Consider the following 24,614-nt stretch of genomic DNA (forward strand, 5'->3'; position numbering starts at 1 on the left):
GCTTGGGATTCTCTCTCTCTTCTCTTCTCTCTGCCCCTCCCCCATTCACATGCACACTGTCTCTCAAAATAAATAAATAAACTTTAAAAAATATATAGTACAATCTCTTTGGTACAATGTCTTTGAAAAGGTGTCTGATTTGTGTTGGTTTTCTGTTTGTCTTCCCAATCACTGAGGGAGTAAATACTAGTTGAAGCTTATGATCCTGACACATCAAAATGGACAACCTGGCAGGTGTCCTTGCTGAAAGGTGACAAAATTGCTAAAAGGCAAGCCCCGTTTTTTTTGTGTTTTTTTTTCTCTAGAGATGTGACACTTGGGGGCTTCCATTAAAAACTTCACCAAGACTTTGTCATTTTAATCTCTTCCTTAAGTGCCTTTGATCTTTTTAGGGGCACAGATCCATGCATGGTCAATACCCAGTGGCCAGGTTTCTGAGCTGTGGGCAAAGGTGGCAGTGACTGTCAGGGCCTGGGAGGAGATGAGAGAAGAAAAGGTCACTCCTCCTGACAACTTATAACTTGACTCCACTTAGAAGCCATTTATTTTCAGAAATAAGTAATGGGTGAAGACATAGGCCAGGCCTACAACTCATGCACTTGAGAGTTTAAGGCTTTCTGCGATCAAATTACCACAGCAAACAGAGATAGAATTATTGTAGGGACATTTGGGGAGGAAGCAGACAGGGAGAAGTGAGAGACCTAAGAAAGGAGACAGGAATAGAATGTGATGGAAATTACTTCCCACTCTGCACCCTTGAGGGAACAAAGAGGACAAATAAGAAGCAGCAGTGATAGGAGGAGTCTGGGAGCATCTCTGGAATAAAATTGGTTAGGTTATGGAGTGTTGTCAGCAAGTTCACTTAGTGGGTGGAAGGGAGGGATGTGCTAGTCCAGGCCTTTGAAATCTGGCAGGATTGTTGCCTTGGGCCCTTCACCTAGGCCCTCAAGGCAGGAAGAATACCAACTGTCAGGTCTCATTCTGGCATTGTTCCAGCTCAGGGCTAGAAAATGACCCACAGAGGAAAATCTAGGAGTGACAAGGTGCTAGGAGATGAGAAAGGGAAAGGACTTTTTAGTGAGTGTTTTTTGCATGTGGGACAATGGATTTTTTTTTTTTGAGATTCTTTTTTAAAATGTTTATTTTGAGAGAGAGAGTGCGCGCACATGCGCACCCATGGAGGAGGGGGAGAGAGGGCTGGGAGAGAGAATCCTAAGTAGGCTCCTTGCTCAGCACTGAGCCCAATGCTCAGATGCTTACCCGACTGAGCCAACGAGGCACCCCAACAATGGATTTTAAATTTCTGTGGAAGAGATGAGAGGGCCTGGGAAGAGTGGATATCTGGAACAGAGAAGCAGAGGCAGTGACACAGCATGGAGATGCTTCCTCTGATCCATTTGCCTTTTTGTTCACTGGAGAGAAAATTGGTTGTCTTTTTGTTATCTCTGTAGCAATACAAGATTGAGTCTTGGGGGAAAGGAGCCCCAGAGGTGTAAAGGAGACTCATATTTATGGAAGGTGAGCTGCAGCCATCGGAACTGCTGGCTGTTGTTAAGACAAATGCCAGACTCCCACATTTTGCCTAATAACAGCAGATTTTTCACTGCAAAGCATTAATGGCATCCGAATTCCAGCCGGGCTGGGGAGATGAAGAGTAACGCTCTTGATGTAATGGTTTTGCAGGCTCTTGAAGACATTGTCATCTATTAAAGAAATATTTTAAACCACTCATGAAGGAACAAAGAAAATTTCTTGGATGATAAATGAAAAAAGATTTGGAGTAAAATAAGGAAAAGCTTGAGAGAAGAATTTCTTTAAAATTTTACCATATTTCCCCACTATGATCAAAAGAGGTCAAATAAGAGCTTAGCCTGCAGCTTCGTGGAGCCAATTTTTAAAAGAGAATTTTAAAACTTCAAATATTGGTTATTTGCCAAGATACACACTTGAAAAGCAAGCGCTACTTGGCTCCTAGCAGAACTGAGTATTGAGATCCCAGGATGTTTTTGGCTTGCTCCGCAGAAGAGGACAGCATTTGTCCTCCCCCTCCCTTTGCCCCAGGAGTTGAACACTTTCTGTTCTATTTAGGAGTATTCTAGGGAAAATTTGGGGGCAGGTAAATAATCTCCATCATCAGCAACCCCAGAGCCCCTCCCTTGCGTTCGTTTCTTTTGACTGTGGGGCCGCCGCCCAGGTGCCCATACTTAGCTAAGGTCCTGAGTTTATTTTCCTGAATTGCGGTTGGAAATCTTTTCCTGGGAAGTCGGATAGCCCAGGTCCTAGAGACACAACTGTCTGTCCTAGAATAATATCCTTACAAGACCCGTTAAACAGCCGAGGTACCGTGGAGACTGGCTGAACCGGGGAATGGGGGCAGGGAGAAAGGGAGTGGCCGTGTTCCCGCGGTCTGCCGGGATCCCGCGTGTCCAGGGTGAAGGAGCGGGGCTAGAGTGGCTGGGGCGACCGATCACTCCCGGTTGCCGTCTGCCACCTCGGTGCGGAATCGGAGCCGGACTTACTGAGCACTCCTCCCCCTCCCGTTCTGCTTCCTTTTCCCTCCCCCCTGGAGCGGCGGCGGCGGCGGCGGCGGCAGGCAAGCAGGCAGGCTTGCAGCGAAGCCAGGCGGAGCGACTCCCAGGCGAGCGGAGGAGCTGGGATATGGGGAGTCAGCGGGGGCGGCGGGGCCAGGAGCCCTCCGGAGGGCCTACGAGAGGAGCGGCCCCCGGCGTTTGCTAGCGCGTGAGCGGTGGGGGAGCGGGCGCAGGGCAGCACGAGCGGAGGCGGAGGCGGGGCCCGGGCGTGGAGCGCGGCTGGGAAAGCTGCTGCCTCCGGCCCTGCCCGGCTACCTCCGCCGCGGCCGGTGGCTATGGAGCTGGCGGGCACCAGACCTGGGGCGACAGAGCATCTACGACTCCGGCCGCCCATGTCCTGGCTGTTGCTGCTGCCTCTCCTGCTGCTACTGCTACTGCCGGGCCCAGCGGCCTCCCAGCTACGATACTCGGTGCCGGAGGAACAGGCACCCGGCGCGCTTGTGGGCAACGTGGCTAACGCGCTGGGGCTGGAGCTGCGGCGTTTGGGGCCGGGCTGCCTGCGCATCAACCATCTGGGTGCGCCCAGTCCGCGCTACCTGGAGCTGGACCTGACGAGTGGAGCGCTCTTCGTCAACGAGCGCATTGACCGGGAGGCGCTGTGTGAGCAGCGGCCTCGCTGCCTGCTCAGCTTGGAAGTGCTGGCGCACAGCCCCGTGGCGGTGAGTGCCGTAGAGGTGGAGGTACTGGACATCAACGACAATTCGCCGCGCTTCCCGCGGCCGGATTACCAGCTTCAGGTAAGCGAATCGGTGGCTCCTGGAGCGCGCTTTCACATTGAGAGCGCGCAGGACCCCGACGTGGGCGCCAACTCGGTGCAGACTTACGAGCTCAGCCCCAGCGAGCACTTCGAGCTGGACCTTAAACCCCTGCAGGAGAACAGTAAGGTGCTGGAGCTGGTGCTGCGGAAGGGCCTGGACCGCGAGCAGGCAGTCTTGCACCACCTGGTTCTCACAGCTGTGGACGGAGGCAGCCCAGCCCGCTCGGGCACAGCACAGATCTCTGTGCGTGTCCTGGACACTAACGACAATTCTCCCACCTTCGACCAGAACACTTACCGTGTCCAGCTTCGGGAGGACGCTCCTCCGGGCACATTGGTGGTGAAGCTGAATGCCTCGGACCCGGATGAGGGCTCCAATGGCGAGCTCAGGTACTCATTGAGCAGCTACACGTCGGACCGGGAGAGGCAGCTCTTCAGCATCGATGCCAGCACTGGGGAAGTGCGGGTAAGTGGAGCACTGGATTATGAGGAGGCCTCTTCCTACCAGATCTATGTGCAGGCTACTGATCAGGGTCCAGTGCCCATGGTGGGTCACTGCAAGGTGCTGGTGGACATCGTGGATGTGAATGATAATGCACCAGAGGTGGTACTCACGGACCTGTACAGCCCAGTGCCTGAGGATGCTGCATCGAATACTGTTGTGGCCCTTCTCAGTGTCAATGACCAAGACTCAGGCCCCAACCGGAAAGTGAGCCTGGGCCTGGAGGCCTCACTGCCTTTCCGGCTGAATGGCTTTGGAAACTCCTACACACTGGTGGTGAATGGTCCCCTGGACAGGGAGCGGGTAGCTGCCTACAACATCACAGTGACAGCCACTGATGGGGGAGTGCCGCAGCTCACATCCCAGCGGACACTGCAGGTTGAGATCTCTGACATCAATGACAACCCACCAAGCTTCCTAAAGGACTCCTACAACATCTACATCCAGGAGAACAATTTGCCGGGGGTGTTGCTCTGCACTGTGCAAGCCACAGACCCAGATGAAAAGGAGAATGCAGAGGTGACCTACTCCCTCCTGGAGAAGGAGGTTCAAGGGCTGCCCGTCACCTCCTATGTCTCCGTTAACAGTGCCAGTGGCAGCCTTTATGCTGTCAACTCCTTTGACTATGAGAAGTTTCGGGAGTTCTTTGTGACTGTGGAGGCCCAGGACAAGGGGAGTCCACCGCTGAGCAGCACTGTGACCGCCAATGTGTATGTGGTGGACATGAATGACCATGCCCCTCACATCCTATACCCTACCTCAACTAATTCGTCAGCAGCCATTGAGATGGTGCCTCGAACTGCCCCTGCTGGCTATCTGGTCACCAAAGTCATAGCCATGGACTCAGACTCTGGGCAAAATGCTTGGCTCTTTTACCACCTGGCTCAGACTTCTGACCTGGACCTCTTTAAAGTAGAGCTACACACAGGAGAAATTAGGACTACCAGGAAGATGGGAGATGAGAGTGGAACCACTTTCAACCTGACCGTGGTGGTCCGAGACAATGGAGAGCCATCACTGTCAGCCTCTGTGGCCATTACAGTAGCTGTGGTGGATAGGGTTTCCAAAATCCTCCCTGATACTCAGAGACACATGAAGGGTCCTCGGACATACTCTGAAATTACACTTTATCTAATAATAGCATTAAGCACAGTGTCTTTTATATTTCTTTTGACAATCATTGTTTTGAGCATCATCAAGTGCTACCACTATACTGCATATGGAACCGCGTGCTGTGGGGGCTTCTGTGGAGTGAGGGAGCGGTGCCCTGCTGAACTAAACAAACAGGCCAATAACAATATTGATGCCAGGTTACCGCACGGCCTCAAAGTGCAGCCTCACTTCATTGAAGTACGAGGGAACGGCTCCCTCACCAAGACCTACTGCTACAAGGCCTGCCTGACAGCAGGCTCAGGGAGTGACACTTTCATGTTTTATAACACAGGGGCACAGACAGGACTGGGGCCTGGGGGAGCCCAGGCGGCAGCAAGTGACAGCAGGCACCTCACAGGCCAAAGTGGGCAGAGTGCCGGGAACCTGATCATTCTCAAAAATGATGCCATTCCTCAAAACGAGGTGAGATAGCAGTCAAGGGGTTCTTCCACGGTTGTGCATTTTCACACACACCCTCCGTCGACCAGTATCGTGCGCTCTACTGAGTTATTAACATTGACAGGAGTTATCTGGTAAACTGAGGATACATAGTACCTGTGACTTGATTATAATCTGCTCTGTTTCTCCTCTAGAAAAATAGTATCAGAGAATTGCTTTACTTTGTTTTCTTTTTGGATATAGGACGCCTTAACCATAACATTGTTAGAGAAATAAGAATTAGTCTTAAATGTTTGATGCTAAAACACAGCTCTGCAGAAGTATGGAACAGGCTTGAGAATAAGATGATGCCATAGTGGGTAATATTTTGAGATTCAGGGACAAATGGCCTCTGCTGTATCATCTATAGGGAAAGTTCTCTTTTGAAATGCTACAGGAGTGTTGGTTTTTAAAAAGCTCTGAGACCCTAGGGGTTGTGGTGGTTACCTCTGCATGCTGTCCTTGTTTATATCTTGAAAATTATCCAGTTAATATTTCCAGTAATTACACTGAACTAATGTGGTAGGACCTTCTGGAAATTCATGTCAGAGGTGACAAAGCCCTAGACTGTGGATCTCACCCTGAAGCCAAAGTTTGCTTCTTTGGCAGTTTGATGCGGTAATTCTTCTGTAGGTGCTGTCAAAGGAGATGAACGATGGTAGGGCAAAGAGACCAAGGACCAATTTGTCTGGTTGGGCCAAGGAGATACTAGAACAAGTGGATTAGGGATGTGGGGATGTGGTGAATACCAGGACAAGCTGGAACTGGGGAGAAAGAGAAGGAGAAAAGGACTTTTCCATTAGTTACCTTTCTGGCATAGCGGGTGTTCATCATAAGGTGATTTCCCTGCATTAGATTAAATGTAGTCTGTAATCTTCTGATTTCCTGTTGGCAATTTGTAAAGTTTTAATGATATGTGAAGTAGCCTCTCAAGCCCTTTATGTCTTTAAGTTAAATGACAATACTTCCAACAATACTCCAACGTGTTCCAAAGCACATGTTCATTTTCTGAATCTAAAATTTAGTTTGTGATAGCTAGAAAAGCCTTATAAAGTGGATAGCTTGCTGTGCATGAAGGACAGGTGTTAGTAAATACACTGGTTTTAAGTAAGCATAAGGCCAGCTTGCTCATTATTATGAAGACTGCGTATAAATTATTGGACAGTGCATGAATGTGCGGATGTGTTTGTGTAGTGTGTCGACGTATGCAAACTTGAAAACAGTGGTTTGCTTTGTGATACTTTAAAGTTGTATTTCAGGGGCCCCTGGGTAGCACAGTCAGTTAAATGTCCAACTCTTAGCCCTGCATTGGACTCCACGCTGGCCGTGGAACCTACTTAAAAAAAAAATTGTATTTCAGAAGCCAAATTTTTGTTTCATCAATAGTGATGACCTGTTATCTTCCCAAACAACTACTTTGTAGCGAGGACTTTTAGAGGTACTATAAAAGGCATTAATAATTGTCCCTCCTATATTTTTGTGATGTATTTTCATTGACATTTTGCTGTCTCTTTATTAATGTCCCTAGTTTCACATCCTAATTCATGCTAATCTTGAGGAGAGTAATGCTTAAATACAGAAAAAAAAAAAGATGGATTGAGAGAATTTCCCATGTACCTTGAGATGTATCAGAAAAGCCTGATAAATTTTAGTTGATACATAGCAGCCACAGGAGGCAGAAGAAGGCAGATTAAGAAATACAAGGGGACACAATCAAGGCGTTTCTAGAATTCTTTAGATCATAGCTTTTGGAAGCATGTAAAAAGGCCTGGCTTTAAGTAAGGATGCTGTAGACCTTTGCTTAACAAATTCTTGTGAAGTCCTTTTGGGCCTGGGTGGGCTGCAGGTGGTGAAGAGGCTGGGAGAGCAGGCCAGACAAGCTTGCCACCAACTGGGAGCTGGAAGCTCCCAAAGGACACTCTACCATCGTTCTCCTGGCTCAGAGCTTGGGGCAGTTTGACACATGAACTATTTCTGTCTTACACTGACCTGTGTGTTAATGCGTGTTTTGGTACACAAATCTGTAATTGAGGGAGAAAATTATGTCAGAAAAGTGCTTGCTCTTGTGGGATTTTTCCAGGAGAATGCGTGATTTGAATAAAAGCAAATTTCTGCCAGCCACTTTCAGGAATCCAGTAGAGAGCCCTAAGATCTATAGCTCCTGACATTATTACAGTTAAGAGGAGAGAGAGAGTCAGGTCAGCATGGCAAAATGGGAACAAAATCAGTCAACTCTGAAAGTCATGACCGCTAGATCAACCTGTTAAATTCCCATGTTGGCTTTCTCTTTTCCCTACCCAGTTACTGCAGATGGCATAAGAGTCCTGAGGTGCACTTCATGCCGTGTGCCTATGTTAAATTAGATGAAGATTATAAAGGATGAGTAAGGGAATTTGCACTCATTGACCACTATGCTATATAAAAATGTTCTGCTTTGCAGCATATGGGTGGTTTCATTCCCTTAAGTCATATATGAGAGAAACATTTACCAGCATCTAACATATGAGGCAATAAGCTCAGAGAGGTTAAGTAAGACACAATCATTCTGCTTGTCTATTTTAAGTCCGGTCAGTCTGATTCCAAAGACTGTGTTGTTTGAAATAGTACAAGTAGACAGAAATCCCAACGTGTGTATACTTCTTTTCATATGTGATAACTTGGGCATTTCAGCCAGCATTGGTTCACCTAGTGGTGTAAGTTAACTTACTTTTAGAGATTAACTGCTTTTAGAGAAAGAGCAATTCCTTGAGTAAAAGTAGGTCACAAATGGGAGGATCAATGAATAAAGATGTTACTACCAAGCTGATTTATTTTTATATGTTTATCTGTTTTACTTTGGCATAGCCTGTTAAGATCTTTTATCTCTGTTCTTTTTCTGATTTCTCTTTTGTTGCTTATTAAACAACATTTAATACCAGACTCTAATCTTTTGACAGATTTCACCCTCCAGTGAGTTTATATGATGAGTCACTTGTGCAGTGAAGTTTTTGAAGTAACTGTTTGGCAGTGGGGCAGACTTTCTCTTTGGAGATTTCTGAAAACCCGATATTGAATGTGGTTGGCACCCCTTTCAGAATCTCCAAGAAAAGGAAACCAGATCTTAAGGTAGATTTTGTGCGTCTGTGGTCCTGTGACTGCTAATGAATCACTCTGAGTGCGCTGGACAGACTTGTCCAGCTGTGCTTCCATGGGACCAGGTGGCTCAAGGTGTGGAAATCACAAAAGACTAGCAGAAGTAAGATAAGTTTGCTTTCATTTATTTTCAAACAATTTGGAGTCATCAAATCTTGAGTATTTCTGCCACTGTGTTTGCACATTCACCCTCATTCCAGATGCAGTGATCTGAAAAAGTTAACTCTTCTTTTAGTGGCTCCTAATTTATCTCCCCTAGGACTGACTTTTCTATCTGGTGACTGTGTCCTGTTTCAGAATTTACACTTAGTGCAAAGTGAAATGGTGTTATATTTATAAAAAGAGTATGGTGGTCAGAAAAGGTAGAGAAATTCTATTTGTGAACTTCCATTCCAGTGTTGCATCCTCTTGTGGTCACTTTTGAGTGGGTGGGCTGTTTTGTCTTGCCATTTCCATAACGGTTATAGGACTGTTCTTCTGAGAAAAAGTTTATTTTCTTTCATCTGATAATATAATAATTGCTTCAGATTACCTCCTTCCTCCCTTTTCCTGCAGATCTGCTGAGCCAGATGGAATTATGGCTGAGCTCTTCTCGGTCTCTTTATCTTGCACATATTCTGACTGATGAAGAAATCTGTTTATTGTAGCTTGAATGTCATTGGCCTACCCTTTCCTCTGACCCAGGAGTGAGCTGTCACATGGGCATCTGGTCTACCTCCAAACACTCTGCAGGGACACAGCCTGGCATATTATAAATCGTCTATTGGCATGCTGTCTGCTTGACAGAATAGCAGAGTCGGTTCTGGATACTTGCCTTGGTTTTCCACCAATTTTTGCTCTCAATGAGAGGTTAGGATGATGTCAGTTTTCAAATATTTGAGGAAAACTTGCCATCACCAAGCCCAGTGGTTTAGATGGATTTAATGGAGATTTACAGGTGTCTTTGAATGTGACTTTTGTTAGGAATTTACCTAGCTCAATTTTTCTGTGCATATTAAGTATGAATGTAAATTTAGTTTATCCATATGATAATATTTTTTAGCATTATAATCTATAATCATGATTTCAAAAAATCAAAGGGCAACAGGATTCCTTAGCAGCATTTTAAATCTGCTCACCTAAAAATTAAAATTTTTTTCTTTCAGGAATTTGAACTTGACCTGTAAAGAAATATCTGACATTGCAAAAGTGAAGAAACTTTAGTTCCTTGGCACATAAACAACATCAGTTCCTTTCTGGCCTTGCAGGGTCAGAACTCTGGGCTCCAGGGAAGTGAAACTGTGAGAGAGAGGGTAACTGCTGTGCTGGCAGGCTGTGTGTCCAGAATTAAGCAAACCTAGCATTTTCTGTTGTACTGAAACCCATTCGGTATATTTTAATATTGTGTTTATTTTACTTTCCTGCTTCATGGATTAGGGGTTGCAAATGACTTCAGAAGAAAGTAGTTCCCTTAGAATTCACATACTTACCATCTTTTCAACTTGATTTACTAGAAGACTAATATATAACAGTGATTATTTTAAATGTTATACTTCTTTTTGCGTTAATGACCAATAGTTTATATATTCATTTGCTATTGCTTTGTAAGAAATTACCACAAATTACTGGTTAAAAATAACTCTCAGTTATTGTCTCAGAGTCCTGCAGGATGTGAGTGGGTTCTCTGCTCTGGTTTTCACAAGGCTGAAATCCATATGGCAGCTGGGCTGCGTTCTCTTCTGTGGGTTTTGGAAAAGAATATGCTTTCAAGTTTATACAGGCTGTTGGCAGAATTTAGTTCTTTTTAAAAAAAAATTTTTTTTAATGTTTATTTATTTTTTGAAAGAGAGAGAGAGAGCAAGCTGGGGAGGGGGCAGAGAAAGGAGAGAGAAATTCCTAACAGGGTCTGCACCATCAGTGCAGAGCCCCACATGGGGCTCAGACTCTCCAACCGTGAGATCGTGACCTGAGCTGAAACCGAAACCAAAAGTTGGATGCTTAACCGACTGAGCCACCCAGGCGCCCCCAGAAGTTAGCTCTTTCTGGACTACTTACATGCTGTTAGCTGGAGGTCACTTTCAGCTCCTAGGGGTTGTGCTCAGGCCCTTGCCCCATCATCCCCTCCATCTTTAGAGCTAACGGGAGAATCTTCTCTCACATGGAATCTGTCTCCAATTTATGTCTTCAAATCTCTCTAATTTATGTCTCTGATCTCTAGACCCAGATTTAAGGAGCTCACATGATTAGGTCAGTCCCTCCCAGATCGTTTTCTTGTCTTTTTTTTTTTTTTTAATGTTTATTTATTTTTGTTAGAGAGAGACAGTGTGAGTGGAGAAGGGGCAGAGAGAGAGGGACACACAGAATCCAAAGCAGGCTCCAGGCTCTGAGCTGTCAGCACAGATCCCTACATGGGGCTTGAACTCACAAACCTCAAGATCATAACCTGAGCCAAAGTCAGACGCTAATTGACTGAGCCACCCAGGTGCCCCATGGTTTCCTTGTCTTAAAGCCAAGTGTGTCATATGACATAACCTAATCAGAGTGAGAGCCATCATATTTATTCTTGGAAATTATGCAGGGCATGTACACCACAGTGTGAGGCTCTTAGGAGGGCATTTTAGAATTCTGCCTATCATAGTTTATATCAGTGTTGACACAGTGTCACTGAAAAAAATCTGCAATGGATACATCCTTAATAGAGTCCTAATAGAAAGGAAAAGGAGATGCTACTTATAGTTTCATGTCTCAGAGGGCCATTTACTGATAGCTTCAACATGGATTTCCATGACAGAGTGTCATTTCCGGAATGGTCTAATGATTTTTTTTTTTTTTGAAGGGGACAAGGTATTTTAAACCTAGTTTGTTTTAAATTTTTCTTGAAAAGGTGATTCTCCTTTCATCCTTGAAAAGGTGATTCATCCTTCTGTAGCTCAAATATTCTATGGTATAAATATTACAATAACATGGTAATAATACCATTACAGGATAAATTAAATCTTTGCTACAATTTTGATAGAATCTTAAGTGGGTTCCTGTTCTTCATTGATGCTATATCACCCATATGGACTACCTAATTCATTTTTTCCACATCTGGAATTTTGTGGGCATTAGTGTCCTGAAGGACTAAGCTTTGAAACGACAGACATGGGGCGCCTGGGTGGCTCAGTCGGTTAAGCGTCTGACTTCAGCTCAGGTCATGATCTCGCGGTCTGTGAGTTCGAGCCCCGCGTCGGGCTCTGGGCTGATGCTCAGAGCCTGGAGCCTGCTTCTGATTCTGTGTCTCCCTCTCTCTCTGACCCTCCCCCGTTCATGCTCTGTCTCTCTCTGTCTCAAAAATAAACATTAAAAAATTAAAAAAAAAAAAAAAGAAACGACAGACATACTGGGGCTTTTCACCAATAGAAAATAAGCATAGTTCTGGAATGTATCATCCAAGTGTTAGGGAACTAAACAATCACAGTTAGTTCAGATCCTTACTATATGTTTCCAGTATGTCAGAGATATCGGAAGTCAACCTTTAAACTTGAGTTTTTCCAACTTTAACCAAGTTTGGGTGAAATCCATGTGCATTTATCACTTTAAATTATGTATCATTTAAAAGTTAATCAATATCTGTGAAACTCAGAAGTAAAAGAAAAAATTAAAGTACAGTTGGCCCTTGAACAACACGAGGATTAGGGGTGCCAGACCCATGCAGACTTGAAAATCTGATTATAATTTTGGCTCCCTTAAAACTTAACTACTAATAGCCAGCTGTTGCCCAGAAGACTTACTGAGAATGTAAACAGTTGGTTATCACATATTTTGTATGTTATATGTGTTATATACTGTATTCTTTAAAAAAAATCTTTTATTATATTTTGTTTTATTTTTTGCAAGAGAGAGAGAGAGAGAGAAAGAGACAGCAAGCTGGGGAGGAGCAAGAGAGAGGGAGAGAGAAATCCCAAGCAGGGCCCTGACGTGGGGCTCAAACTCACAAACTGGGAGATCATGACCTGAGCCAAAACCAAGACTCCCATACTTAACTGACTGAACCACCCTATATACTTTATTCTTACAATAAAATAAGAATAGCCTTAGAGGAAAGAAAATGTTATTAAGAAAATCATAAATAGAGCGCCTGGATGGCTCAGTCAGTTAAGTGTCTGACTTCAGTTCAGGTCATAATCTCCTGATTCATGAGTTCAAGCCCCACGTCAGGCTCTGTGCTGACAGCTCAGAGCCTGGAGCCTGCTTCAGATTCTGTGTCTCCCTTTCTCTCTGCCCCCCTCCCCACTCAGACTCTCTGTTTCTCTCTCAAAATAAATAAATAAACATTTAAAAAAAGAAAATCATAAGGAAGAGAACATACATTTACAGTACTGTATGGTATTTATTGAAAAAAATCCACATATAAGTGGGCCTGTGCAGTTCAAACCTATGTGGTTCAAGGGTCAACTATATACATGTCATTCTGTGTAAATTAATTTAAAACACGAACTTTGGACTGAGAACAAACTGAGGGTTGATGGGGGGTGGGAGGGAGGGCAGGGTGGGTGATGGGTATTGAGGAGGGCACCTTTTGGGATGAGCACTGGGTGTTGTATGGAAACCAATTTGACAGTAAATTTCATATATTAAAAAAATAAAAAAAAAAAAAAATTAAAAAAAAAAAAAAAAAAACACGAACTTTGGTTTAGGGAGACCTAAATGTAACGATCAACAAATCCACCAAATCAGGCAAGTAATTTAATCTCTCTAAAGCTCAGATTTCTTATTTCTATACATTTAAATACATTAATATTATCCTTGCATGATCATAAATTTGTTCAGAAACATTTTAAAAACCTACCAAATACCTGAACACTGCTCAGCTTGGAGGACATAGCTATATATTATGAATATCTGAGCATATTCATATGTTTTATGGACAAAACAGATATACCCCTTTTATAGAATTTATGGTCAAAAAAAGTGTTAAGATAAATGCAATAATATGTTTAAAGTGCTTATCTCATTGCCTAATATTGTGTGGATCCTTAAAACATTCTGTATTCTTCCTTACCTTTTCCCTGCCTGATCTTACTACCCTAAGTGATCTCATATCTATGATTCTGGCAAATGAATCTGAGAGGCACCTTGTTGTTGATGGACTATCATAGAAAATAGCAGCATGACAAATTGTCGTTGAGGAAGTGACTCAGTGAACTGAGTTCCGTGGTCAGTCCCACTAGAATTGTGCCTCTCAGCAAAATGAGGTTGGTGCTCTCAATCCAAAGATCAAGTGGCAGCAGTTTTCACCATGAATGTTATCCAATCATAAAAAAAAAAAAAAAAATTGGCAACATTTACTTAACAGGTGTCCAAGTCTTTACTGAAGAAAGGTTCTCACAGTTGATACTAGTTCTGCTGATGGTAAGGGAAGAGATGATGGTGATTTGATTAATACAAATAGTTCAGTCATATTTCCAGGTTTACAAAATAATTTGCAAATGGTTTCTTTTGGTTCCCTCCAACACAACTAGTAGAAAATGGGAAACCCTTTCATTTCTTCTGTAGAGAGTTTCATGCTACTTTACATGGAGTATCTGTAGTATTCTGAGAACTGCTTCAAGGATAAAGCAGCTTGCATATTCACATCTTGCCAGCAAAGTTGAAAGGAGCGAGGGCAGTTAGTGTGTGGGGACATTTGAGGAAAAGTATTCTAGACTTGTAGCTTTTCCTGGGCCTTGACTTTGGCTAACTCTCTGAATACCATCTAACCACCCCATAGTCTGTCTGAAAGTTGAGATGCTGATCACTTCTTTCCTAGGTGTTGTGATAAAGTGTCTTTATGAAATACTCTGCATCCTTTGAATAAACTATAAAAATGATATGGACAAGAATTATTGACATTTTGAAGTAGTTTACTGGTATTACTGTGGCTTTGTGTCTATGAAATATGATAATTATAATCCAGAGGAAAATACAGAATACAGCCTCCACCTCTTCATCTTTCTGCTCACATAGACCTCAGTATTCAGTGACAGGGCCATGAAAATACATTTAAAGGAAGACCTAACACAGGTCTTTTTTATAATAAACTTTTTGCTAATAAATACAAGATAGTGACAGTCGTCCCCATTTTGTCTCCTGTGATTCCTGAGTGGCTTCTCTTCAGCCCATAACTCCTCAGACAGTCTTCTGGGGCCTATATGTTCCTTCTTTGTCCACTCCCCTTTGAATTGACAGTTTGTAGACAGAAGGCAACAGATCTTTCTAATACATAGGTGGTGCAGCGTGAGTCAGGTTCTTCCTGGGTTTCAGCTACTCCCTGTTAAACAATCAGAGCTTGGTGAACAGTAATTGAGTGAGGAGGCAAAGCACTCAGAAAAGCAGGGAGCGAGTGCAGTTTTATGAAGAGGATTATGTAGCAAAACAAGATCCAGCTCCCATAGTGGTTTATTTTCCTCTCTGTAGTATTCCTCTTCAGTCAGCAGAAGAGGCAGTTATCAGTCACTGTCGTTATGACTGGGCACATCCATCCTGGGTCAAACATGCTGCAGTCTGCAAAGCCAGCAGCAGATTGCAGTCCTCTGCAGTCCGGCCAGACCAGCAGAACTTGTGTAGTTGTGCACCCTGTTTTAGCTTGAACACCAAATTGGAGATGTTCCCTTAATGAGGCATTTGAGGGCAAAAACAATGGAAGCTTTCCCTGTCTCAAAATAGACTGCCCTCCCCCTGTTGCTGCTTTAGGAACGTAGACCTGTTTTGAGCAAGGCGAAGCCACAGCTGGTCCTCACAGCATCATTAAGTCTAGTTTTTCATGATATTTAGTCTTTGCAAGGACCCTGATGAGCTAATTTTCTCACGAAGCGCTGTATATACAGATATCCTCATAGAGTTGCACATAAAATGGCTCCTTCAATGTTTTTTTTCACATACATGGAAATATTTAAGAAACAGCTAATCAATCACTGGGAGATCTCTGTTTTGCCTTATTAACACAACCTCCCTTTGTGATTTTGCAGCCACGACAGCCCAACCCAGACTGGCGTTACTCTGCTTCCCTAAGAGCAGGAATGCACAGGTATGTGTTTCCTTCCTTTTTTTCAATGAGAAGTACTTTAACTTTTATGTCTCAGTCAAATTGTGTGTGTAGGGGCTGGAAACTGCTGTTTAGAAGCTTTAGATACTTTTACAGGGGAACTTTGTCTCCATGTCTATTCCTTGAAACATTAAACATACTGCCAAATGCTTCTCAAATGCTGGCAATAAGAGTCCCTTGCAAAATTACAGAGACAGACTGCTGTATACTTTCTCTCATCAAAATTTCTATAAGGAATTAATGACAACTTCTTTCATCCCTTCTCCACCTATGCTTTCTGTCCCTCCCTTAGAAATTATAATGAACACTGATGCTTTTGTACTAGAATATATGTACATGTTGTCTGCCTTGGTTTGCTATCACACATCACCTCTTATATCCTATCAACCACAGTAATCAGCTCTTATTCTTGTTCATGTTTACGCATATTAGAGTCTCCTTATCTTTTCCATCTTGTTACTCTTTTGTTTCCCTCAATGGCATGGGCTCTTCAGAGGATGAGCCATGTGAAAGGCCTTTATTGAATATCTGGAGACCCAATCTAGCTTATTTTAAATTAATCTAGAGTAATAGCATTACTCTAAGACTCAGATTAATATAATTTTGCTTTCTCTACTTTGTCTCTGTGACAGTAATTGATTAACTACCATTATTCCCAGAGCTGATTTAATGCCATGGGACCAAATAAAAGATTCTTTATGTTTGAGTGTCTTTGGAAACCAAGAAACCATAACAATCAACACCCACCAAAAGGATTTAGTTTTAAAGAAGGAATAAACTCTAAACTTAAGCTCCTCAAAATGTGAGCAACACTTAAGTAGATCTTTACCAAACCTGGATCGATTTTCTAAAGAGAGAGCTCACAAAATATGTGTTAAGTTAATGAAAAATTAGTTTTAAGCACCTTTAGAAATGCATTAAAGTAAAATAAATTAACACATTCTCAAGCATTACAAGTTGAGCAGAAATCATTATAATGGGTGCTGTGTCTGAACAAGAAGCAATCAGTGAAGGGCTGCAGATCATAGCTGGCATAGTGAGATGTCACTTTGGAACCAGGGTCACAATTTTAGCCCAGAAACACTTATGCAGATGCCAGGATATGAGGTATCAGAGGGCTTCTTTCTGTTTGTTAGTGACCAGTTTATGCTTTGGCCTGCACCTGAGCTATCATTGCAAAACCATGTAAGAGGAGAAAGCATGGTTTATAATACCAGCTTATTCGCTCCCAGTTGAATCCGTACTTTACTTGAAAAGTACCAAAGCCATGAGATGTCCCTTAAAAAATTCACTTAAAATAAAATACTAAAACATTATCACTTCCTTATTCTATTTTCAAGTGGGAAAAAGAAAGCCAAGTATCCTCCTATTCAGGTTTCGATTAAGATATTATGAGATATAAGTAGGATAAGAAATGTAATCAGAATGGAAGCTAAATGTAATTTATTCCCCACAGTGTACTGAGCAGGTATTAGAGTTGTAAACTTAAAGAATACTTCTTTTTTACACATATGCTTGGCTTCCTGGCAGTTCCAGCCTCAGACATCATGTAACGGTATCTGGAAATTCTGCTTTAAGCTGAGCTGGTTCCCAGGTAGTTACATCTTCAGAATGAGTCTGATTGAACCCATATAAGTTGCTGGTAGAATCCAAGAACACACGAAGTATATTACTATTTGGAAAAAAGAGAGTATTCTAGGATATAGATGGAGGGAAGAATAACAGTAGGGCAGAGCGTAATGAGTTAATTTCGATTAGATACGTTATTCAAAGTCACAGAGTGAGAAGATACTCAGTTTATAGATGGGCTTCCCCCACGATAGTTCAAGATTGTCTTCTCTGCTGCCTCACGTAACCCCTCGGACAGTAGTATAAATTTTGTCTCAGTAACTTAATTTGCAAGATGAACCGATGTCTGTTTTAAAATAGTCCTCTAATTCTGGTGAGGATGTTCTTGGATGATGTTTGCTTTTAGAGTCTCTGTTTGTTCCTTCCTTCATCCATCTAACAAATACATGAGGGTCTTCTATGTGCTGGCATTAGACATACATCGATTAATATTTATGAGTGCTGCATCCTTGAATAGCTTATATTCTATCTCTACTTGCCTCTAAGCGTATCCCACTTTATGTCTCACTACCTGCAGTAGTTCATGCTGAATTGATCTCTTCTGAATTGGGATCTGTGAGTGGTGATGATAGGCTTCCTCAAGTCCCAGGAAATGTACTAGGATGGGTTGTCTGCAAGTAAAAGATACAGAAAGAGTAAAACAGAAAATAAGGTCAAGAAGGAATTGGGTAGCTAAAAGGGAACGATGCTACAGTTACCACCAAATAATTTTTTGTGTTTTGGTCTTTGCTATAGAGAACCCAGAAACAAGACAATCAGCAAGAGAGGCCTGGGGCTTCTGGTAGTAAGCTCTCCTCCTCTGCTTCAGCATTTACATGTTAAAATGGCATTGGCCCTCTGATGGGCTTCCTGTTACATTTAATGAATGCCATGTGGCATTGATGATGACCAAAATTGTCTTAAAGATAAAACATGTTTATTGCCTGAATAGTATAGCAAGCAGCACGTAGGCAACTGTTTTTGCAATTTATGCAAAGTACCCGCTCAGCAGGAATTGCTGCAGTTCAAGTATGAGTAGAATGTGTTGGCGATAGCCCTGCCTCCAGAGATGTATGCACTTTCTGAGGGTGGCAGGAGATCTGGAGAGGCATTTATGGTCTAACCATGATTTGGGTCTGTGTGTTTACTCAGCTCTGTGCACCTAGAGGAGGCTGGCATTCTACGGGCTGGGCCAGGAGGGCCTGATCAGCAGTGGCCAACGGTATCCAGTGCAACACCAGGTAAAGACCCAAAGTCTCTCTCTTCTTGTGTGGGTTCTAGCAAGCAATCAGATGATCTGTTTTTTTTAAGACCAGAATATTAATGCTTCTCTTTTTAGTCTTTCTTCTTTTCCTTATATGTATGACATCCTTACATACATACATGATTATTTTAGTTTTCTACTTAATGTCCTTCAAGAACTGAAAACATATAAGGGTGTCTCTGTGTGTGTGTGTATAGCTCTTTTGTAAAATAGCCAGGCATCTTTATTTTTTTAAGTTCATTTATTTATTTTGAGAGAGAGAGCGAGACAGTGCGAGTGGGAGAGGGCCAGAGAGAGAGGGACAGTGAGAATCCCAAGCAGGCTCTGTGTTGTCAGCATAGAGCCTGACATGGGGCTTGAACTCGTGAAACCATGAGATAAGACCTGAGCCAAAACCAAGAGTCGGATGCTTAACTGACTGAGCCACCCAGGTGCCCCAAGCCAGCATCTTTCAAATACTTAGGCTATCTGAGCTACACAGAGAAGATCTGGTGGTCTTATGCACAGAAATGACACTGTTAGCAAAGATCTTTCAATTGAAGACAATGGAAACCCATTCAAAGTGGTAAGCAAAAGAGAGATACATAGACACATAAACAGATACATAGATAGATGGAATGGAGTTTCTCATGGAAGTGGAAAGTTATGAAAACCAAGACACTACTCTCTTTGACTTCAGGTTAAAGTCAGATCTGCTTCATTCTGCACATCTATATGATGATCTGTATCACTCTGCAGACTGACTTTTACTGCCTTGACATGGACATTTCCAGACATGAACATCTCACAGTGTCTTAGTTCAGAGGACCAATGGGGACTAATTCCTAACCTAAACTTTCAGGAAAGAGAATCTTCCAGGTTGGATCAAGAGCCAAGTGGCTGATGAGCATAGACAAATTGCTTAAACTCGTATTTCCTTAGTTTCCTTATTCTTGCCCAATCACTAAAGCGATGTCATATAATAAAAATATGGCTTTGGAGGTCCATCCCTGTGGCAGTTTTCAGAAAGGAAGGATTACAGAGACTGTAAATGGTGTCCATCATAATCCTCTATTAATAGAACATCATAATGATGATAATAGTTACTAATTATTGAGCCATTATCAACTCAGACACTGGGCCGAGCGCATTATATATGTGATATCATTTATTCCCCATGACAGTCTTGCAAGGGATTTATTAGATCTATATTACATGTGAGAAACTTGAGACACCAAGAGGGTAAGAAACATACCCAGGTTCAGGCAGTTTTGTAAGTGGCAGAGGTAGGATTCAAACCCTGTGTCTAGCTCCAAATCCAAGTGTATCTAGCACTTATATTCATACCATGGCTGGCTTGCAAGAATCCATCCAAATTCAAATACATACATAGATACATTACAGATGACATAAGTGTGTGTGTGAAACATTCTTTCCAGAAATAATCAGGTGCTTTTCAAATGATTAGGCTATCTGAATAACATGTGCAGCAAAGGGCCCATTTTTGCTGGCAATTCTAAGAGCTTTCATTGATTCTAATCAGCCAGCATTTGCTATTTGTGAATGTTGCATGATTCAACTAAAAGTCACATTTGTCAAAAAAAAAAACAAAAAAACAAATGCACAAGCTAAAGCAATTCATTAGAGTTAATATTGCCAGATGGCAAGGAGAAGAACATAAAATAGTTCATTGACAAATCTGCAGCCCCAATGCCAGTGGTGAAGTGAAGAAGTGGCTTTGGGCTGCCAAGTATAGCAGGATAGGAAGCATCTGGAATGGTAAGAATGATGCTATGAAAGCAGCCACAACCTTGCCCTGCTCACCTGTCTTCAGGGCTTTTCTTGTTCCCACAGAGGGTTTGCAGGTCGGTCTAGTGAGCCAGGAACTAAGGTTGAATACATTCTCCTTTTGTTGATGATGCTGGTGGGTGTGTATTCCTAGGCAAATATGCATTAGGAGCTGTCTGCTGATTATTTCAGGTCTCTCCTTCAGATTTAAAAGAATGTTAGGAACCCGTCTTCTTCACACAGAAGATAGGGAAGGAGTCCCATTACTCTCCTTCCCGAGTTTCCCAACCCCTCCTGTCTCATCCCTTCTGTCCAGGACTGTGCCTGGCTCCTGATTCGAGTCCCGGTCCTCATGGACTGAGCTGTACAGACCTTCCATCTTCCCAGTGCTCCATGGGTGACCTAGCCTTGCATGTCAACATACCTCCTCACAGTGATACTAAGTTAAAGGGAGGCCCCTCTGCCTGCCATTCTGACCTGTTGACACTTGACAGTTTTAGGACTCAAAATACGCCTGCACTGTTAGTAGAGAATAGCTGCAGCTGGGCAGAGAGAGAGAGAGAGAGAGAGACCTGCTGTGCACTAATCCTCATTCACACATCTTCCTGAAAGTTGTTTTTCCTCCATTGATGAATTCTTTTGCTTTGTCACTAAACTGTTCATTTATCTTCACAGTCCACAAAAACCTAGCATAAGGATCTGAAAGGATCAATGGGGACATCACCAGGTGATGTTGCCTGCAGGATAAACAGGTCAGGCATTAAATTGGTTAATCCTGACGACTGGCCCCTTTCTCCAGCCTCACCTCTGTGTGAGCAGACCTGGCCTAAGGGCTTCTTCTTTAGCAGCTTCCCTTGAGACTGAGCAGAGAAAGAAATGGGCTGAGGAGGGAGAGCCTGGCATCCAGTTACAGCTTCTTCAGAGGGAGGAATGTATTTGGGGGGAGGGGCATTAAAGGGCCAGTCATTCACAATTACAACTCTCACTTTCTCAGTGTGAATGTTCTCAAGAGGTTTTAATGAGTGCCCTTGTGTGATCATTTCCTAGAGGGAATCCCAAGAGGTTGTAAAAAGACTGCGCCTTTGAGACAGCTGGTCTGGCTTCAGGGCACCAGACTGCTTTGCTCTCTCCTACTGGTCCTTCCGGGGCCCCTCTTTCTACATTTCATTACCTAAGGCAGCAGTAAATTGTTCCTGGAGAGGGACATGCTATTTTCAGAAGAGCTCAGAGAATTCCAAAATACACAGCACTGCCAAACATAACACTATAGTTTGTCAAGGAAGACCCCAGGGGATCTGGGACTAAGCAGTGAAAGATTACTTAGGCAGATGAGGTGACTAAGGCAGTGAGGCCTAGAGGACCTCAGTGTTGAGGGACCAGACAGTGGTTCTCCAAGTACGATACTTGGAGCAGACACACTAACAATTGCTACCGAATCAGAAATTCTCAGAGTGGAGCCCAGAAATCTGTGTTTAACAAGCCCTCCATGTGCTCCCGATATACCCCAAAGTTTAAGAACTGGTCTAGAATCAAGAGTGCATGTTCCTGAGGTTGTCTTATATCTTTGGAGGCTCAGAAATCATGCGAGGAAGGCATCTACTTATGATTCTTGCAGGAAGCAGGAAGCCTTTCCCTATATCAGAGAGATCATCACTAAGAGCTCAAGCTCTCGGTCAGAGTAACCCTCCTTTGAATCCTAGCTCTGTTACTCAGCAGTTCTGAGTCCCCTATTTAACTTTTCTGGTTCCTAGTTTCTTTCTCTGTAAAATGGAGATAATAGTAGTGTCCACCTAATAAGGTTGTTACAAGAATTAAATGAGATAATACACGCATATTACACAGCCTAGAGAACAATGTTTATAGTAAATGGGAGCTATTTTAGTGCTTTTTCAAGGTAGGAGTCTATCTTTCACATTCAGAATTTAGGTCTGAGTTGTTCTGAGTAGTCTCTGTGGGAAGGCTCTATTATAGAGATTTTTCTCAAAGTGCCTGTTTTTTTGTGTCTTTGGGGGATTGTTTTTGCCCTGGTTTGCCGTATCTCTTCACTCTGTGGTAGATGGACATAGTTTATGTGCCCTAGTTTTTGGGGGAGTGAGGGGGAATTCATGCTTTTGTTTTAGGATTCCTACCTCTCTGACAAAATCAACTTTGCGTGAAGGGGCTTTATGCAGACTCCATCTCTGATTCTTCCCCAGAAAGAAGGCATGATCTTTAAGTTTTTTGGAATCCATTTAGGAGCACTGCCAACATGAATTTTTCCACTTCATGAGTGAGGACAGCCTCAGGCCTCGTTTGAGAATTTAGAAAGCATGCTGTTCCACTAACCTGCTCACCCTCAACTTCTGCTGTTGTCATGGTGATGACAGTCCTGGGAGGTGTGTACAGATCCTTATTAGGGAAAAAAATGAGGTCAGCGGTCTCTGTGTGTGGGGCAGCTCCTTCCTCGGCATTGTCCATTCTCACCTGCGTCTCAGGGCCAGAGGGCCAGCCTGGCTTAGAGGTCTCTAGCTGAGGAACGTGAGTGAGTCCTTGTGAGATGCACTGTTACTTTCTGGGGGTTTGGAGTCACCACATCTGCTGGAGTTCTCTGTGTAGCTTGTGTGGTGTGTTCTGACCCGGCCTGGAGGGAGGGAGCAAGATAGTGTGGGAAGGCGAATTAGAATCCTCTACCTAGGAGAAGCCATGAAACTTGTCTGTACTGGCTTCATTCATTCCCCTTCATCTCCTTCTTAGAAGAACACTCTGTCCCTTCTATTTTTAATGGTCATATAAATGAAAAACTAGATGGAAGACTTCCTGGTTTTTCTGAAATTAAACATTTCTGTTTAGTAAATAGATTCTGAGATAGTTCTTTCCTTCCACTCTGTGTTTCCTCCACCTCTCCCCCTTTTTCTACACCCTTTCCCCCAGGATTGGTTACCCCGGGCAGAATACAGTCAGAGTCGGGACCATGATACATAATAAATACATTTCTTCCTTGAAACAGAGTTCATGTGCTTCCTGAAAATACAATCCTGTGTGCACTCCACTGTATGCTCCTGGGCATACATTTTATAGGGTAGAGCGAGGAGAGAAGAGCAGCACGAACTGTTCCCTTAGGCTATAGTTTTCTTCAAATCCCACAGATGCAGAGAAGCAGCTAATGCAGGGTCAGGAAATGGATACTCATTACAGTTCCTTAGGTTATCATTGATCCACTTAACATGTCACTAGAGCATACAGTCTGGCCCCTGAAAACTTCATCATGAGCAACAACTTTTGAATAATGTCTTAGGAAAATAATACACTTTTATCCTTCTTTGTTTAAGAGTTTTGCATGGGACAAGAGAGTTTCCAAATTACCTTCTCTTCTAGTTTTGTCTACACACCATACTTTGTAGTTAAATTTTTAAGTGCCTTATCAGAAGGGAAATTCAGGTTTATACTGGGAAGACCCTAGTGTCTCAAAGGACCAAGGAAGGAGGGGGAGGAGGAAGTCATAAGCTACCTGTAGCCTGAGAGCTCTGTGGCAAAGTAGAAGTGGAGGGTGAGAGTCTACGCTTCATTCTGGGGGAAAGATGTCTTGGATTGTTTGGAATTGCTTGGAGCTCCTCCCTCAGAGGTGTTTGGACAAGAAGGACCTACTTATAATCAGAAGTGAGGGCAGAGGAGAGGTAATGGCTTGTAATTACTTTAAGCTTTGCAGTTCCAGCAAGCGTTGCCTTAAGCCTCACTGATTCTAGTAAACTAGAAACGAGAGCCTGTCCCCAGCAATAGGAAGGGTCTTTAATCACAAGTGTTTTCAGAGAAACTCAGCCCAGATTCCGAAAGGACTTGAAAAGTTCATTTTCACAGAGGCAGTCAACTTTGAATTGAGAAGGTCATTGCCTAATCTGGAGAAACATATTCAGGTCAAGCACTGGCTACAGCCTTGGGGCCTCTAGGAAAGGGTCACTAGAGAGTTCATTGCCAAGAGACCTGGACTTGAGCATATGGACTGGAGAAGAGCCTCTTCTGCCTCTGCACTTAGAGTTTATTATCCAGAGTCGAAAAAAAGAGAGGAAGCAGAGATCAATGTCATTCTACTCTCATCTCAAAGAGACCAAGAGTTTCCTCAGCAGTAGTCCTGCCTGGAATGGTCTACTGCCAGAGATGTGGGCTAGGTGAAGAATGGGAAAAGGCAGTCCTGAGCATGGCAGTAACAAAAGAAATAAAGAAAAAAAGGAGTACCCTTGAAACTCACATAACACTGTATGTGAGCTATACTGGAATTAAAATAAAAACTTAATAAATCTTTTTAAAAAAAGATGTTTGTGGGGCACCTGGGTGGCTCAGTTGGTTGAGTGTCTGACTTTGACTCAGGTCACAATCTCACAGTT

At 43.2% G+C, this 24,614-nt stretch overlaps 1 protein-coding gene across 5 annotated transcripts in view; it reads left to right on the forward strand.

Moving 5' to 3' along the window:
- The window catches only part of LOC102955497 (protocadherin alpha-C2), a 128,216-nt gene that overhangs the window by 77,471 nt on the left and 26,131 nt on the right, over positions 1–24,614 (forward strand). For 4 of the 5 annotated variants that reach the window (XM_042985456.1, XM_042985451.1, XM_042985428.1 and 1 more), the window contains exons 2-3: positions 15,541–15,599; positions 18,378–18,466. In XM_042985456.1, the coding sequence (XP_042841390.1) occupies positions 15,541–15,599; positions 18,378–18,466 (148 nt within the window). Of the gene's footprint in view, positions 1–2,582; positions 5,426–15,540; positions 15,600–18,377; positions 18,467–24,614 lie in introns of those variants that run through there. The other variant, XM_042985420.1, reaches the window with a different exon arrangement.

The sequence above is a fragment of the Panthera tigris genome, chromosome A1 (assembly GCF_018350195.1).
Source record: "Panthera tigris isolate Pti1 chromosome A1, P.tigris_Pti1_mat1.1, whole genome shotgun sequence".
In the NCBI taxonomy this organism is placed as follows: Eukaryota; Metazoa; Chordata; class Mammalia; order Carnivora; family Felidae; genus Panthera; species Panthera tigris.